General features: G+C 41.3%; 1 protein-coding gene across 1 annotated transcript in view; it reads right to left on the reverse strand.

The window, feature by feature from the left end:
- Nucleotides 1-17,096, reverse strand: part of RFX6 (regulatory factor X6) — a 37,141-nt gene extending 20,045 nt beyond the window's left edge. Inside the window, exons 1-5 of the mRNA XM_075444892.1 lie at nucleotides 16,486-17,096; nucleotides 14,784-14,907; nucleotides 13,182-13,243; nucleotides 5,270-5,347; nucleotides 2,165-2,192 (exon numbers count right to left, since the gene is read on the reverse strand). Of these exons, the coding sequence (XP_075301007.1) occupies nucleotides 2,165-2,192; nucleotides 5,270-5,347; nucleotides 13,182-13,243; nucleotides 14,784-14,907; nucleotides 16,486-17,096 (903 nt within the window). The remainder of the gene's footprint in view (nucleotides 1-2,164; nucleotides 2,193-5,269; nucleotides 5,348-13,181; nucleotides 13,244-14,783; nucleotides 14,908-16,485) is intronic.
- Between the last annotated feature and the right edge of the window lie 2,399 nt (nucleotides 17,097-19,495).

A 19,495-nucleotide genomic window follows, 5' to 3' on the forward strand; every position in this document is an offset into this window, starting at 1 on the left:
CAGAAGTAAACAGTGTCCCTGGCACTCAATAAGTGTTCATTCAAATACCATTTACTCAGTATATTTAGACAATCAGTTCTTTAACATCTTTTCAATGTCTTTATGTTCCTACTGAGAATTACATCTTCTGCAGCCATTGTAAATATTTCTGGAATACCTAACTGCATGTACTTTCAAGCAACTGAATAAGGATATATCACCTGTTCACTTTAAAGGAAAGTATGTTGCCAAATTTTCAGTATGCTGAGATTGTTAAAATTCAGTTTTCACCACACAAGCCATTTTTTTCTTTTAAGACCTCACTGAATAATTCCAGACAACACAGAGCTAGACAATTAAAAACTCATACTGATGTGCCCTTTCTCACTTATTTCCACTAACATCACTGTGATTCTTTTTCTAGGACCACCAAGGTATTGAACTTTGGGGCAGAAACAAGACAGGTTTATGGGACTGTCAATTCCCAAGCAGACTAGGAATGCCACATCAGAGATAGAAGTAAATATGCATTTGTTTCTGCCAAGGAAACCAGAAATTTTCCATCCCAAAACTCTGAAAGAATGAAGGCTGTAGTAGTGCTCATGAATCCTTGAATATGCTGGGGATATCCCATGGCACAGCACTACATTTTTTTTTTTTTTTATAAGATAGCTGATTATCTGAACAGGGAAAATGCAGCAGATCTAATCTATCTGAACCTCACTAAAGTACTTGACGTGGTGTCACCATGGGAAATGATTAGTTATGCTGGTGAGAACAGGGATTAGTACAAGAATGTAAAACGTTTAAGAAACTGACTCAAGATGAAATGCTAACAAGTTGTGTTGACAGGGAAACTGCTGGGTTGAAAAGAGATTGAAGTGAAGATTCCGGAAGATTAGACTTGGGGCTGATCTCATTGAACATTTCATAGATTAAATTGGCTGACATGAGCTAATGAAATCATCAGTAAAGAGGAAGACCAAGAGGTCATGTAGAAAGATCTGGATGGCTTGGAGATAATGGCAATAAAGGGCATGAAAATCAATAGAGCAAAGCTACTCTCTCAGGGACCAGTAAGAATTTCTGCTATCAGCTAGGAGCTGCTTATCTGGAAATGAAAAAGGAGAAAGACTTGCTGTGTACCAGTTGATCACAGGGAGTATATTTAGTCTGGTAAATTAAATGGTGTCAGGAAACTTTCCCAGGCAATACTGGAACACCAGAACAGTCCCTGGAATTCTTTTGGCCCATGCCAGTTAGCAGTCTCACAAACAATTCCCCGTCATGCTTCAACAGTTACTGCATGCTAGGGACTTTTCTCCCTGGCAATGTGGCAGAGACGTGTCTATGCTGTTTTGCAGGTTCAAGAGTTTAATAATATGGACGCAAGCATTCAGTACCAAAAAACAATTGTGGAAGCAATCCTTAATCTTTAATGTACATAATCTTCTAGTACAATTATGAACAGAATGACAGTGATTATACCATAGTATACAGTAGCGAAAATGTAAGTGACTTATGGGAAAAAAACCAAAACCAAACAAAACCAAAATGCAGTTCTAGGGCTCATCAGAAGAGATATTTCAAACAGGAATTTGAGACATGACATTCACAAGACTTCATGATCTTTTTTCTAGAAAGAAATTCAAATCGGAACAACTACAGTGAAAGGCTGTAAGGCTGATCAGAAGTGACTAAAAGCTGCTGCTTTTTCCATCTAGCTAGCAGAAGCAGCGAAAAGACATATCACAAAAAAGTGTCATGAAGAGCAAAAAACAGAGACACAATCCTGACCAGGAGGTATAAAGCTCAGTTTATTAAAAAAAAAAAATCTTTTGGCTTCCATTCAGAAAAACGAGATTCTGAAAAAGCCCTCCTGCAAAAGCAATGGATGCAAAAAAATTAAGCTAGAGCTTGACCCTTCGTCTAAGAGGGCCTACTGTGAACCTCTGTAGTTATGGGGAGCTGGATTGGAACAGGAACTCCAGAAGATGCCTTCCAATCTTATTTTCCTTTGAATATTTACAGGAGTACATACTCAACTTCATGAAAAAAGGTATGCAGTCTTAATCTTTTATGAAAAATATTGCTGTAATTTTCAAAGAAATTAACATGAAAAAACCCACAGGTCAAATAATATCTGGATTATAACAGAAGTGAAAGGAAAGACTACATCACTTACCTCATTCTTTAACTTGCTTCCAGAGAACCTTTGAAAATAAACATATTTGATTATTTTTTCATAAGCAGAACGTTTTTAGAGTTTGTATATGTATACACATCTAAAACAGATACATAAAATAAATCCATTAGAAAAATGATCATATTTCTCCAAATTTGATTATAATAAAAATTATGCTTTTTTACTAACTTCTTCCATTGGTTTGCAAGTGCCTGAGGATATCAGGAAACCCACTGAAATGGGTTCTAAAACACGAAGATTCAGATCATTGACCAAACAGTAAAGTATAAAACCCAGTTTCAGCTTTTTATTTGGATCTTTACAACTTCACAAACATCAAAAGGGCAGAATAGATGCAAATCCTTAAGGTCTTTACTAGGACATACATAAAGTTTTTGATACAGCTGAGTAAATTCAGAGTAGAAAAAATATATCTAGAATTTACACTTCTCAGGAAAACTAAGAAATCATAGCTGTTTTCCATTGTTTTTCACCACAGTATTATTTTGATGAAGGTGAAATGCATTTCTGAGATCAAAGATTCATCAGCTGTCAAAAATGTGTTGCAATGTAGTGAATGTCCTATAATGAATCCAACTGAGAGATGCACAATGAAATCATTGGACTATCAGGCAACTTTTCAGTGCAAAAATTAGAAAGCACACATTTTAAATTATAACTACTAAACTAGGGAATGTGTAATGATAGAGATTCTAATTGATCAGTATAATGATAAATATCATTCGATTATTGTTATTTCCTGTTCTGCTAGCTGCCAGCTGATAAGATACTGTGGCAATATGAAGTTATATTATAATTATTAGTGGCAATATTGGGATTTCATGCTGTTGAGATGCTCTGCTGGCAGGAAAGAAAACCAGAGGCTGAGTGGTTGTGGAATTCCTCCTGCTCAGGCCGGGCACGGGGGCCTGACAGTTCCCATCACATGATGATCCAGCATCTGTTACCTACAGAGTTCCTCCGGTTATTGACAGATTAAGTATGAAAGAAGGCATCATTCAGATGATTACAACATAAAGCTCATTAGCTTCATAGCTGGATGTATTTGTTATGGACTGTGGATTTCTACATGTGCAGCAAAATGTACACAGAATGTGTACAAAAACAGGAGGCAGCATCTGCTAGCACTGCTCTTCGAGAGCCTTAATTGCTAGTCAAAGCTGTGCATACTAACAATTTCTGGTGTTAGGGATGCTCTTTCCACAGTGCAAGGCTTAATATATAAAGGTCAAATTTACTGTGAAATTTAAGGATTCAGGCACCTGCAACCCTGCATTTAAGGACTATTGTACTCAGCTCAATTACTTAAATACTAATACATGAATGCCAGTTAAGTTTGAAATGGCAGTAGAGGCCTATACTTGGGCAACTAAACTGAGGCCCATTGCCCCTTCTAATCTTTTGACAAGCTGCCATCGAAACGCAAGCCTTGTGGTAAAGGCCTCCACATGCCTATATTTGTGCACGGACATGTTGTGATCTGATACTATTATAAACCCATATATTTTCCCTGCCTATTTCTGCCTCAAGCTTGATCCATGAACCATTTTTTATAGCTCACCTACCAGCACAGACATCAGACAAACAACAGGTTTTATGATGGATCATTATATGCAGCAGCCAGCAACTGGGAGATTCACTCTCAGTTCTGAATCCCTACATTGCCTGACTCTTTCCTCACTCAGAAGCTTGTTCGCAAACCCAGGCTACCGCATGATTCTGTTCATGTCGACAAATGCAACCACAGTGATGGCGCAGATTGTGAAAAATGACCATTTAAGCTTTTGTTCTAAATCAGCTAGGAAAGCAATTTGACTGCTGGACCCTGAAAATTCAACATCTCTTATAAGAGACCACAAGTCCTAACACAAAGGAAAGGTTCCTAACTAGCGGATATAGTGAGTACTCCTTCAAATCTTAGAGAGTATCTATGCCATCTTTATGTGAGCATATACCACTGGAAATCCAGCCATAGAGAATTTTGCAAACCTCTACTTTCTTTGCATTCATTGCTGTTAGATAGTGCAAGGACAGAGCTTTACATGAAAAGGGCACTGGCTGACATAAAGCTGAGGACTAAGTGACTATACTCCCTTAAATGAAAATAACCGTCTTTTAGTCAATTAAATGAGCAATTTGTTCAAGATAATTCTGTCTTACGAAAGAACCTCATCTCGCTGTGTGCCAGCAACACCTTCGCAACTCTGGATAAATACTGGACAAAGAAATGGCATATTCCAGTCTATTACGCCTTACATCCTGCAGTGGAGAGATCCTTCCCTTTAAGCATCATTAGCAACATTACCCTCAATTTTTATACTTCTATTGTTTGGAAAAAGTCTCTTTGGATATAACCTAAATCTGCCAGCAGCTGAATTTTCTGTGTGTGATTATAAACTCATTTATTCCTTTCTTTTCTCAGAGTCCTCACTCATACAGGTATACTGCTGTAGACAATGAAAGCCGTCATTCAAGCCATATGTGAACAGAGACATTTGTTTTACGAACTATTAATCTTTGGCAAACCAACAGGCAGCTATTGTAACATATTGATCCTGCTAGCTGTCCCTAAAATAAATATAATTAGAGCTTCCTGGGTTAGGTTTGAACTGATATTAGCCAGTCAAAGGACCTGTAAATATTAATCTACACTGACCCCTCCCTCTTGCCCACAGGTGCCAGCTTCACACCATTCTCCAGATGTTTCATAATGGGAAGCTGTCCTGAGGAAAGAACTCGGACGGTGATAAACAAGCAAGCAAAATGAGACAAGTGTTCTGGAAACGGTGTTTCGCTGCCTTGCACAAACTTGAACAAATTCTGATATAAGTTGGTGCAGCACTACACTGACTGCAATGGGGCCATACTGGGAGACACTTACAAAAGATCTAGATCAACTTCTTAAAATAAAATTGGTATCGTTCGAGAGCAAAGTGCTACTCAAATCTACGAATGCCTGACACTGAGATAAGCAGCAATACTAGTTCTGGTATCAATAAAAATCAGTGTCCTACAAATACCTTCCTAAGGGAGGGTTAAATTTAGACCTTCACTGACTAAGTCTCAGAAATTATGTTATTGTACCTGGTTAAGCCCTTTCCAGAATACACAGAGTGGTAGTATGCACTGCTTTCTTTAATGCCAATTCCATAATAGTGATACCTGTGGAGAAAAAAGAGGAGTGTTTATGAGTGATGTGTCAAGTAAAGCAAACTGTCAAATTGATTTTCAATGCTTTCCGAAAACTTTTCTTAACAGTGTCTACCAATTCCTTTCACTGACATGGAACAAAATCCAGTCTCACAGAAAACAGCATTGTCATGATTTGATCCAAAATTCAAGGCTGTTATCTTCTTTAAACTTAGAACACTTTCGCTCTTACAAGAATGTAGCTGAAACAGCAAATCTCCTAGCAACATGTTACATCTCTTTTCCTTAATGTACGTTCTCTTTCATTTTACTTTGTTTGTTGAAAGGGTGCTGGGTTTGATCTAGCAGGTTTATTTTATCAGGCCTACCACTCTTATATTTAGACAGTCCCACAGAGCACTCCAGTTGAAAATACCTCGCCAGTGTACCCTATAATTAGTGTTCGCCCTCCTATGACTAAAAATGCTAACAGGTCATTCACTCATTCTTCTCTTAGGTTGTAGGCTGACTGACTTTGCTGAATTATTTAGCTGCTTAAGAAGTTCTCATACACGTTTGTTTCCCTTGCTGCTCTCCTGGAGATTACTGCTCCCAAATAGATCTCGAACAAGGAAGTGTGCCAGTTGCTCAGCCTCTGCAGTGCTGACCCCAACACCTTAACCAAAGACGCTAAAGAGGGTGGGTTAGTGCTAACAGGCTGTGCAGTAGATACTTACTGCTTTCCACTGATATTGCTACAAAAGCAGTAACCTTCAGGAGAAGGGCAGGAGAGCAAGCTGGGGGCAGCTATTTCTTTATTGGTCATAGCAAAGTTTGCTTCAGTTCATCTGTCAAAGGTGATAGGCCCTGTCTTATAAATTCCACTCAATAGATTTTAAAACTGATTGTGTTAAACCAAATTTGTCTAAGAATGTTATGGACAGCATACTCAGGTTCATTTGTTCTTTACTAAAGTTAGCCTGAAAACAGCACAGTAGCTGGTTTAACCCAACTGCTTCACAGTAACACTTGTACTTCGAGAGCATTGCGTGTAAACCCAGACTAACACAGAGGTAACACTTTGCAACATATCGCATCAATTTTACTGAAACTTCCTAAAAGCTGGAAGAAATGCACTCTCAAGACACAAAGCTCCCAGCAAATAGTACATAGAACACATAAACAAAAGTTTTCAGCTTATATCTGCTGTTCCTGGTGATGCCTGTTAAAAAAAAAAATCACAGTCTTGCTGTGTATTCTTGTATGGAACAGTCACAGATATGAGCAAAACCTTCATGTCTTATATCTACAAAGCTGTCCAAAGGCATTAGACACAGACTATACTTGAGAAAATATTCATTAAGGTGATATATTTGCTTAGCCTAGGTAGCTTTGAAAATCTCAGCTGAATTAGTCATTCTCTTTCTGGACAGCCTGTTGTGTGCATTCGGGATTTTACAGGCAAGAAATGTGACAGAAGGTGGCTGCTGTTAAACATCATAGCTTTTACTCTTTGTCTGAAACTGATGAGTCTATGTAACACCACTAGATCGCAGTGGTACCTGGCGACCCACAGAAAGGCCAAGTTTCTCACTTTTTTCTTTACTGTTAGTTTTCTTGCCTCATAAGTGTATTTTTCTGAGGGATGGTGATGTGGTGAACTGACCATTTTTAAATACCTGTAAATACTCAGACGTTCAGACATAGGCATTATCTGCTCATAACTGTTCCATTTTTATCCATTAATGTCAGAGCTGGTTAATCAAAGCAAAGTGACATTGCAAAGAGGTGGTTTAGGATGCCAATGGGACCTTTCATTAGATGTCCTAACACTAGACGGTTGTCCTCCATTTCACATACAGTACTGTGTCACCTATGTTGTAAATGAAAGTCCTGAAGGTTTTCAACCACTCCTTTTGGTTTAGGAGTATTAAACAGACAGACTTGGGCCAAAGACCTGGATCTGGAAATTCGTAGAATTTGACAAAGTTCTGATACAAATGCTAAAGGCATGGACATTTTTACTTCTTTCATGAAAATGAAGTAATTTTAGATGTGACACAAGAGCTATTGAAAATATACATGTATGGATTCTTTGAAATAGCAGCATTTACTTAGTCTTGACATTGCAAAGGTTGTGCATTGAACAGGATGAAAAATAAAATAGAGCTGTGACTGCTTCTTTAACAATGTTATCTGCACATTCGTCACTGGCCACGTAAGCAAGCAGTTGCCTAGTTCTCATTCCAACACCCTAAATCTCCCAGTTTCAATCACATGCCATTTTTAAAATTCTAAAAACAAAACATCACACTTTCACCACAAATTTGGAATTTTCTCCTGCTAAAGTTGGAGTGGGCCAGAGGCCAAGGAAAAGCATTACTTCTTTGCAAAATTTGAATTCAATATCTAGTTTATTCAACACCTCATTCAATATTGACATATATGGGCTAGAAATGGAAATTCTTATATGAGTTGGGTTCCTGGGTTTCCGGTGGTAGGCAAGAATACTTGTCCCTGCTCTGGAATGACCCAAGATACCAGAATTTACAATCGTCACATTTTGTTATATGAAGAATAGATATCTTCTGTATCTCTTCAGTGTGTCTTAAGGGCATAGCAGTAATCATTCTAACTTCATTCAATAATTCATGTAGTTGAATTTTTAGTTCTAAAAAATACAGCTTTCCAGTCATGACACAGAAGCAATTAAAAAAAATTATAATCCATACTTTTCAAACTCTATCTGGAATACTTTATACAGTAATAAGGTATAAAACTTTCAGTTCTCTTACAAGTCGAAGTCATTAGCTAAATAGGTTATTTTGGACTCTCCTGTTGAGTGCAATATACCCATCCCAAACACACCGATAACATCGTTAACCCACAACTACAAGTACCCTCTTTCTGTCTCTTCATATGCCTATTTCTATCTGTATGTACAGTATATAAGTATTTTACTATATTTCTATTGTGTAATTAATGACATGAAACCAGTTGTCATAAAGAACATATTCTCAATTTTCTTAACCAGCCTTTGAAAAAACAAACTGAGCTGCTTTCCTCTTTTAATTTCAGTGGTTTGTTGTAACATATGTTCTAGGGCAAGTAGTAGCCCTGATTTTAGCATACACTGACACAAATGATAGCTGATAAGGAAATGATAGGCTTAAGCTGTTCAGGGACTTGCAATAACTTGTTATCACAGGGCCAGCTGCCATATCAGTTTTATTAACCCACTAAATCACTCCTAATAAATAAGATAATAGTTTTCAGACATGATGGATAAAAGCTAAGATTCATCATCGATCAAAGTCTACAAAGAAATTAAATTGTAACTTGAGCTCAAACAGTCTTCTGTGCCTATGGTCGGAGCAGTGTGTACATTTTCCAAAGTAGCTGCTCCAGGTAATTCATGTACTGTGAAGATTATAACTGAATTCTAGCAGTGACTACAGTATGTTTAACATTACCTATGCAAAAAGGTGGAGTCAGAACCTGCTGCACAGACAACTGTTGCTTATGAAATACTAATTTAAGAGCAGTTTGTAGTATTTATTGTGCTGTATCTCCTCCCACTCAGCAGGGATATAGAAAACTTCCCCTACATTCAGCAATCTGGAATGATTATCATGGGCATGAGAGATGAATGAACTTTGTTAACAAGATTGTGTCCAATGTGTTGTACCTTCTTGACCAAATGTTTAAATGAGTATTTAAGAATTGACACTTTTCTACAAATAGGTTGTTGGATGTGAACACACAGTGAGACACTCTGATTCTGAGGATCAAAGTTTCAGGATGTGTGAGACCCATTTTTAACTCTTTCCTTTGCCCAGAACTGGAGATGACAAATGCTGCTTGGAATCAGAGGATGAACTAACATTTGTGTATCTATCTCACACCTTAGAGCAGCAGATCTTTCTCAAATCCAGTTCATGTTCATGAGGATGCTAGAAAGACCTTGGCCTTGTTTCAGTGTGGGAGAAAAACAATTTCTGTCATCTTGAACATGATGGAAAAGGGAACAGATTTTCTTTGCTTTCTTCTGACCGCTGCCAGGCTCTATTGATACATTACTGTGTATGCATGCAGTGTCCAGTGAGGCACTTCATTGCAGGGAAGTAAGCCTTTCTTTGCAACGTAAGAACAATTAATCCATTGGAGAGGAACTGTCTTTTTCTTTTCATGCTTTTGCAGCATCTGGTTCAACAGAGTCCTGCACAATGATCAGAGATCCTAGGCAATACCGCCATACGAAACATCACTGTCAGGAACAGTTAGTAGTGTTATTACTCCTACTAACCTTATATCGAAACAACGATATCAACAACAATAATAAAACAGTGTCACTACGTTAGCATGCTCTAAAGAAATAGGGTTTAATTGCTAGTAAGTGTCTCTTACCAGTCCCAGTAACCCAGCTTTGTTCCACACAGAAAAAGGTTACAACATTTAGAGTCCATGCTGACGTAGAAGCAGAGGGCAACTAGTCATTAGCCGAAACTGATGAACAGTCCATTAATGTGTTTATTAATCTAATGGAAATACTTCTGTAAATGATATTTGTGTGACTAACTGCTCCCTGGTGAAAGCAGAAATTAATCTGCTACTCAGTGAGTCTGTGGTTCTGAGGGGAATATGGTCTACAACATCAGAGGTAGGTAGGTAGGTAGGTAGGTAGGTAGGTAGGTAGGTAGGTAGGCAGGTAGTCAGTCAGAGATTATTATTTATACTGTCACTTCTCTATCACTGCTTGCTGCTGTATTCAGCCTCTGAACTGGAGATATTGTCACTTGTGCCTTTTGTGAGGTCCTTTTTTGCACAGTAAGAACAATGTAAATGTATCTTAGTGGAAATGAGAATTGCAGAGGAAAAGTCTCTGAGAAAAACTGAGATAAAAAAAATAAGGAGAAACAAATGCCATATGTTCAGACAAAGTCTGCTGATGCTTCATCCCTTTGAGGAAATTGTTCAAGAACAGTTAATCCATATGAAAATATGGCACATAATACCACCAAGGTCAGTAGGGATATGGGATCTGCCGAAGAAATACTAGGCATGAGGTGTTTCTGTGCTAGTACTGTTAAATGTCTTAGATAAAAGGGGAATATAGCAACGCGTGTCCCAACACAGTTAATTCTGTAGCTAGATTCTCATGTCAAAAACTTGATTTGAAACATACTCCTTTACTTAATAGATATTGACTCACTGTGCTTTAAATTATGCAGACACATGACACATTTTGGAAGTTTGTATCTTGATTAGATCTTGTTTATCAATTCCTTAGATATGTCAGATCTAAAATATAATGAGCATTTGGGAGATTTTTTCCCTTTGTATTATCTCATTCATAATATCATGAAAGTAGTTCTCCAGATGTGTTGGGTTACGAATCTAAGACTTTACCAAGGCATTGATGAATTAGTAGGTTGTCAAATATTCCTACATAGATTGTGAATGACAAATCTCCTAAAATCTTAAACATGAGACTAGCAGCAAATGTCCATTTGCAAAGTGAAGTCTACATGAGCTCATATGTGTAACCGCAGCTGAACTTCACCACGACAGACAATATATGAAATCTCTCTTTTTCCCTATAAATAACCTTCCTAACAGTAAGTCTCTTCAAAAACCCTCTATTCAGCATCTACAGGTCACCTACAAAAAGAGAAATGAACTTCAGTTCCAGTTTTCCTCTACACAATACAGATTGTCTACCCTCTCCTGAAAAAATCAATGGATTACGAATTTGTAAGACTGTGACAGAAACTGTGCAAGAACTGTCCTCTGTTAAAAAATTGAAAAACATTCTATGGAGGCTTTTCTTCTTTTGAATTTTATTTTTATTAATGATTACTTAAAATAAATACTTCAGACATAATAAAATGTCTTTGTAAAAATTTGGAATTGAAATTCTTCCCCACCTTCGTTTATACTGCAACAAAACCTAAAATTCACAGATGACATCTCTGATGTATTCTGCAGCCAAACTAAGGTGGAATTGACTGGTTATTTCTTATATTTCTAAGGCAGGAAGAAAACCAAGTATAACAACATGAAACAACCTCCCAGAGTTATAGAAGTACACAATGCACCTTTCAGACATTCCTAATATGTTGCCAAGCACTTAGGAAAACCACAGTCTTGTAGTTTTTTTCCTTTTCAGTCCTCTTTCATTTTTAGTTTTCTTAAAGATTACTGAAAGACAAGAGTAACTTTGTCTTTCAAGGCTAAGTCGTTCACAATAAAGATTTTCCCAAACAAGGAGAATGTTTGAGTTTCTTCTGTTACTACCAGTATTCTGGTTTTCTATCTTATTCATTAGTAAAATGTTTCTTTGTTAATTTTCTAGGTTTTAGTTTTGCTTCTGTAAACCATCAATTCTTTGTGCTTTCTTCTATAAGTCAAGCACAGTTTGATAAATATTATTCAGTACATACATAAACACACTTGTAATTTTAAGCATGAGAAAAATCCTAGGGATACTGTCATATTTAAAGGCACGCATCTCCTAAAATACAGGCACTCATAATAAGTGTTTCATTTCTGTATATACACATAAAGCTGGACACAATATCTATCCAAATTTTCTCCTCATAGCAATGTCTTATTTTTAGGAAAACCTGTTTTGAAGTCAATAGAAATATACAGATAAGGATCTGGTCTAAATATGATTTTGGATTAAAAAACAGTAAGTTTTTGAAGAGTTATTTTAAAAGAATAAAATTATTTAACTAGTCTTATTTTATGAAGAATGGTATGGGCACAGTATTTAGGTTTAAATATTTTTGAAAACAGGAGACTGATAAACACTGAAATAACAATTAAAAGCACAACACTCAGAAAAGCTGAAAGCCAGTCCTGGTTTCAGGCAGTACAGAGAACCCTGGTATTTGTGACTACCCAAACAGGGACAGATGCTTCCTAGCACTACCCAACGCACACCTTGACACTAGCAATACCCTCACGCATTATTTTGACTTCTCTACATTCCTTACATCAATACACCACACAGTTTTTCACTTCCTTAAGAAGCAGCATTCCCCTATTAAAAAAAAAAAAAAAATCATACTGGGGACAATTCATCAGTCCTTACTCAGCAGTCTTAATATCGGGACACAGGAGGCAGGGTGGATGTGGAGGGAATATGTTGCTACCACTGTTGACAACAGTTTTGCAACAACTTTATCATGGTCAAAAGCATAATGCCAGAAACAGAATTAATAAAAATTTCACCACAGATGACGCATAATTATCTGTGATCTATTCCCACAGCCTAATATTCCGCAGACCAAATATACAAATTAAATGGATACATTATTTATGAAATGACTGCACTATAGGTTGTGTACTTCCCAGAGTTTTTACAAATTAGTCAAAACAAAGAGCAGATATATACCTTCTTTTCAACTAAAGACAATGCTTTTTTCTAGTGTCTTTAAACTAATTCATAGTTACGTAGAGAACACAACGAAAGTTGTTAGATTTGCAAAAGGCAAATAAAAGCGTAGTTAAATTGCACACTACTTATAGAAAGATGAACAGCTGTAACAAAGATATATGTATTATATAATGATTTTATATATAAAATTTTTACATATATTTTCAACAAATGCATGGCTTTATAAAAATAATGACAAGTTTTAGAAGCTTAATCGGTTTAATTTTAGAAATCATGCCTGCAGTAATGTTTTCAAACTCAAACTCTGTATTAGTTTCATCACGTACATGAAAGTTATCACTTGCAGCTTATCATCTTAATAACCCCCCCTCCTGCCAATTAGTCTATATTATGCAGGCAGGGAAATACGTGTCATTCCTAGAACGCGCTCTGTAAGAGGAAACACAGGTAATTGTGCCTTACTTTGAATGGCCCCGTGTTCCAAGCCGCCTTGTGGTAAGGAGAGGGAATTTCTGGCGAATGGTCTAAAGAGAAAGTAACTGTATTAATTTCTAACACTAGTATACTTTCTTAGCAGTCTGTTCATGGCAAAAACAGTAGGGCAAATTAGTGGTCTAATGCAGTCCGTGAATAAATATTTATGACGCTTGTATCAGAAAATAAACTCTTAAGCATGTTTTATACTGCATGGGTCCTTCGGTCCTCGTCCATCCCACTGTGTACCTCCAGACTTCCCAAAATCATCAGCTCCTTCACACCTGTTCTTCTTTTCCATTTTCACTTGTACAACATAAAATTTAGTTTTCTTCTCCAGAGTCCCTTCCCATTCAGGTCCCCAAAGTACAACTGTATCTTTTGCTTCACAGATCCAAACAGAACCAGGGAAAGTTCTGGCCTCTAGCTATTCTGTTTTCAAGTACATATAACTGAAAATAAACTGATTTTTGTTTTGAAAAGTGTGATCTGCAGGTTAAAGAAATGAAATGTTTGCCTCATGGATATTTCTGCGTCCTCCACTACCAAAGTGCTGGACACTCTTAAACATATTTACGCTCACTGAAACCCTACGAAAGTTTCTGTTAGCTCTATCTTGTGCATAAAGAATTTATGTTAGTGATCTAACCCAAGTCAAGTAAAACATTCTGTCACTGGTTTCCTGAGATTGAGATTAGTGCCCTGAACACATCCTACTTTTCCTATGAAGAAGGATGCTTAAGGCAAAAGGTTTATTACGTGAAAAGGCAATTCAGTAATAGAGGTAGAGCTAATAGATACATCTAATAGATTGATGTCAAAACAATGTTTAAATAGAAATACATTGTCTTCCTCTTTTATACTGAAACCGGGTAATGAAACTTAGACATACACTTTCTTAGTGTCTCCAGTTCAAGAGGAAAAAATTAGTAATTGAACATTTCATGAACAGGATTTTAAATCCATTATTATTATTTAATTAAATTAATGCATTTTGCTATGTATGAACAATGACTAGATCAGTAGTGTTTAAAAAAAGATGATCCTTCAAGCATTTTTGGTTTCCTGTTTCACTAAATACTCAGGATTTAATACGGAGAGCTCACATCTCCCTTTCATTAAATGATTTCAGGATTAATTGTAGGGAAGGGTAGAAAACAGGATGAATCAACAATTTTTCATTCAGGAGCTCTTTGTGTTATTAATTTTTATTCCCCTTCTTGTATTGCTTCTTGTGTCACATCTCACTTTACAATGCCTTTAGTATAATTAAAAGTGTCTTGCATGTCAGATCTGGTTTTGTGCAAAGAACTCTATTAATGTCATCATCAAAAAGGGGAAAAAAAAAAGCCCTTGGAGAGAATGCCTTGTTTTGTATGAAATAACAATAAATCAAAGAGAAGTTCAGTTTCTTTCTCCTAAAGCTGATGTCATGAAACCCTTTCATATGGAACAGTGTAGTCAGTCTGATTCCATGTACATTAGCAGTAGAAAACACATGAACTTGAGAGGAATTTTGACACTGGTGTACTAAAGTGTAATTCCATCAAAGAATAAATCTAACAAATTATGACGGCATTTAGTCTTTACCTTCCCAAAAGTTGCAGCACAGGCAGGTTCCAGCTTCTCTTTTCTGCAGAAGTCTAAATAATGTGCATAAAGGATACACCTTGGTAAACAAACTCCTTCACAGACAATGTAGTTTTCTTCCAACCTGTACAGAGAAAGAAACAGCCAGAGTAAGAAGCAACACGCCATGTCTCTCGATTTTATTTTCCTTCTGGTTTTTGGTATTGTCCTCTGTTTTTTATTATTTTTACTGCAGAATTCCATGAGATCACACAGATTACTTTCTCCTGAGCAAGAAAGACACTACAGACTGACTCCACACTTGGTGCTTAAGTTAGCTGCAGAACATGGAAAACCTGGGGCCAGGTCCCTTTTCTTAACAAGTCTTTTTCGATGTCTGGACTATTTTGCTTTATATAAGTAAATAAATTATCATCTCCTAAGACCCAGCCTTGCTCTGAAAATAAGAGCACTAGCTAGACTATGAAAGATTCAGATTTAAGTCTGCCCTTTGAATAGAGCAGGGGCTTGAACTTGCATCTTTCGTCCCACCATATCTTTAACACCTGGGCTAACGTCTATTTTCTTCCCAGTTTTGCTTTTTAATTTCCACGCTGGACCTGACACTATTTCTTGACCAAACCATACTAAGAAGCAAAGAACTGGCTTTTTCTGAAGGGGATGCATTTTTGTGTGGCTTTCCAATCAGTTTACAGAATACAAGTGCCTACTGATGGTCATTCAATCAAAATTTTAAAAACTGAAGTAAAAATCTGGCTGTCTTCGCTTGAACTGAACTCTTGGCATCAGCGGGATAGTTCACTGTTGTCCTGTTTCTTTTCTTTATCAGTCTGCATTGTTCGCTCTTCTGGGATGATGTGCAATAAATTTACTTCTCAAATTACAGAAATCTGTAAGAAAACACCGTGTGTTAAACGCTGCATACTGAGTAATTTTGCACTGACTCATCAGACTCAAATCCTTACCAATTACGCTCAGAAGACAGCTGTAAACTAGACTAAGAAGCTGGGTAATTTGGATTACTCTCATTTTTCAGTTAGAAGGAAAAAAAAATATAGATTTAGGGTCCGCATTTGTTAGTTCTCATTTAATTCAACAGCGCTCCTCCCTAATTTCAAGTGTGCTGTAGTAGAAACATTTATCAATCAACGTCTGCAGAATTTCGCCTCTTTTTTCGTTAATTTTTGCCCAGATAAAACGAAGTAACGTTAGGGCTTCCATGGGTTAGAATATAATGTAAAGAAAATACATTACAAGACAGTGAAAATCTAAATATATAAATAACTAAAATATATAAATAACTAAAACACTCGTTCGCAAAAGTAACTCTTAAGAAATGTTTCATTTCTACATTTTTTCAGTACATTTCCCCAGCAGCCGCGCCCTGTGAGAATCCGACGGAGATTTCTGCCAGGTGACAAACCTCCGCTCGCTTGAAAAATCAGGAATTTGGAGGGGGGTGGCCTTGTTGGTAGACAAGGCTTATCCAAACCAAAAAAAAAACACCTAACCCGGCTAACCAGACACACCGCAAGCCAGAAATATCGCTGGCAGAGCCGTGACTCGTAGCCCTCCGCGCCGGCCCGGCTTCTCGGGGAAGGCGCGGCCGCCCCCGCCCAGCGGCCCTGCCCGCGGCCCTGAGGGGGCTTCGCCGCCGGCCCCCGCGGCCCGGCCGCCCCGGGGCTGACCGCCGGAGCCCTACCATTGCAGGGTGAGCTGCGTCTGCTTCTTCTTGTCCTTCATCATCTGCGCGATGCTCCTCTTCGCAGACGGGCTCTGCTCCGCCGTTCTCAGTGCGCCGTCGCGACCATCCGCGCCCTCTTCCTCCGAGGAGAGGGCTTCGCCGCCGAACCGCGTTTCTGGGCGCCGGCGGGGGGACAAGGAGAGAGACCCACGGGCATCGTTACGGTCGGGCAGCGAGCCGCCGCCTTGCTCCCCGGGGCGGCTGCGGCCCCGCGGGCGCCCGTTGAAGCGGCCGCCCTGCCCGCCGCCGCCCGAGGGGACGAGCCCGGCCGCCCCGAGCCCGCCGGGCAGCCGCACCCGCCGCACCTCGCGTCCCCGCCGGATCGGCCGCCCGCAGCGGCCCGGGCCGCGCGGTGCCAAGGGGACGCCGCCGGCACCCCGCCTCTCACCTGCCTTGATGCCGGCGGGCAGCGCCGCCCCCGGGAGCTCCCTCTCGGCGCCCGCCGCGGCGCAGGGCAGCAAGCCTCGCCCCACCGAGCCCGCGTAGCGGCCCTCCTGCGCGGCGGCGGGCGCTGCCTGCGCGGCCGGGAGGGGCAGGAAGGCGTCCTCCGGCTCGGGCCCCTTGGCCATGCTCCTCACCGGCGCCTGCTGTGCCCCATGGGCGGCGGGAGGCGGCGGGACGGGACGGGACGGGACCGCTGTGCGGGGCTCTGGCACTTCGGCGGGAGACGGTGTCAGCCGAGGGGAGGGGAGGCGACGCGGCGGCGGCGGGGACAGGTGCGTGCCCTACGGCGCCTTGCAGGGAGGCTGCGTGGCTCCCGGGCGGGCGGGAGCGGCCGGGCCGGCGGGCGCCACTCCCTCCTCATGGCAGCTCCCCCGCGCCCGCCGAGGGAGCTCCGCCTTGGAGGGGGGCCCGGAGCTCGCTGTCGGGCTCCCCCGTCCCTGCCTCCCGCCCCCCCCCCCCCCCAGGCCTCCACGGTCGCGCCTGGCCGGGAGGGGTCGGGGCTCGGCCGGAGGTTCCGGGGAGCCGGTCGGGAGCGGATCTGCCGGGGGCTTAATGATTAACTCCCGGCGGCGATGGCCATCGCAGCTCCGGGCCCACCGCGGCGGGGGCAGGGGGCGGTCGCGGGGCCCGAGGTGCGGGCGAGGGGCGGCCCGCGGGCGGCTGCACCTCTGACATTGTTTCACGGTGTGGCTTTGTGGGCGTTGGAACAAAACGTGGTTTTGTACAAATACAGAATCACAGAATCACAGAATGGTAGGGGTTGGAAGGGACCTCTGTGGGTCATCCAGTCCAACCCCCCTGCTGAAGCAGGGTCACCTACAGCAGGCTGTAGAAGACCTTGTCCAGGCGGGTCTTGAATATCTCCAGAGAAGGAGACTCCACAACGTCCCTGGGCAGCCTGTTCCAGTGCTCCATCACCCTCAGAGGGAAGAAGTTCTTCCTCATGTTCACACGGAACTTCCTATGCTTCAGTTTGTGCCCATTGCCCCTTGTCCTGTCGCTGGGCACCACTGAAAAGAGCTTGGCCCCATCCTCCTGACACCCACCCTTCAGGTATTTGTAAGTATATATTAGGTCCCCTCGGAGCCTTCTCTTCTTCAGGCTGAACAAGCCCAGCTCCCTCAGCCTCTCCTCATAGGAGAGATGTTCCAGTCCCCTCACCATCCTTGTAGCCCTCCGCTGGACTCTCTGCAGTAGCTCTTCATCTTTCTTGAACTGGGGAGCCCAGAACTGGACACAGTACTCCAGATGAGGCCTCACTAGGGCTGAGTAGAGGGGAAGGAGACCCTCCCTCGACCTCCTGGCCACACTCCTCCTAATGCACCCCAGAATGCCATTGGCCTTCTTGGCAGCCAGGGCACACTGCTGGCTCATGGTTAACCTGTTGCCCACCAGGACACCCAGGTCCCTCTCCGCAGAGCTGCTCTCCATCAGGTCCACCCCAAGCCTGTACTGATGCATCGTGTTTCTGAGGTACGTGTCTTCGCTCGACTCCATCTCGGCGTGCTGCTGAGAGAGAAGGTGGGGGACCATCACAGAAAGAGGGTCCTTGCCCTCCTGGAGGGCAAAGGGGTCAACGGGATGTAAAACCAGCACTGTCTGCACCCACTTTTTTAGTATGTCCTCGTCAAAGCAAAGCCTTGGGCGCTGTGCTCCTCACAGGTAAGGGCTGGGAAATTGTAGCACTGTGGTGGCAGGCAGCCCTTGAAGGCGGTGTCCGGTGAATGCAGAGGCGTTCTTCCAGGCACCGAGCAGTGCTGGGCTGACACTGGCACGAAGCTGGTGAAGCTGTTCTTCCTGCTGCTCTCTTCCAGTTGTCCATCGTGCCTCAGGCCACCGATCCCACCAGCGGTACCAGACAGCAGAATGTTACCACTTCCACTCCCGCACAGGTGCCTTACCGGAGCAGCTGTCAGCTGTCGCACCCATATTTTACAAAACCCCAGGTGTGCCCGTGTCTGCCAAAAGGCCCTAAGCTGCATCGTAAACGTGAATGGTGGACTGCAGAAGCGAGGAAGACCTGTGAGAGAGTCCCAGAGTCAAAAACGTCATTTAGCCTGAATTTCCTGCTTCTGCTTCTTACACCTCTTCACTGTGCACAATATACTCCCTTCCTTACTGGTTGCTCTCTTGAAACATTTCTTCACTGTTCCCTTGTTCCCATCTTACTTCATATGTGATGCTATACATGGCTTCGTCCACGTGCCTATGTCCATACATGACTCTGTCAGTGCATCACAGTTCAGCTTCTGGTTTCAGTGTCTTTGTTTTGAGGTCACAGTAAAACTGCATTTGACCTTCTGACTTGCCTGTGACTTTTGGCTGACCCAAGTACTTCAGAGTTTGGCCCACAACGACCAGTATTTCTGTGGTATAATAAAACCTCCCAGCTATTGGTGTGCTGAATCTTTCGTCGGCAATATCCAGTGTGCCACTGTCTTTTTGGTAATATGGAGCTAAATGTAGTTATTTGTTGCATAAAAGCAGGATTCTCCTCTGCCGTGATGTCAGAATGTCCTCGTGA

The sequence above is a fragment of the Opisthocomus hoazin genome, chromosome 2 (assembly GCF_030867145.1).
Source record: "Opisthocomus hoazin isolate bOpiHoa1 chromosome 2, bOpiHoa1.hap1, whole genome shotgun sequence".
In the NCBI taxonomy this organism is placed as follows: domain Eukaryota; kingdom Metazoa; phylum Chordata; class Aves; order Opisthocomiformes; family Opisthocomidae; genus Opisthocomus; species Opisthocomus hoazin.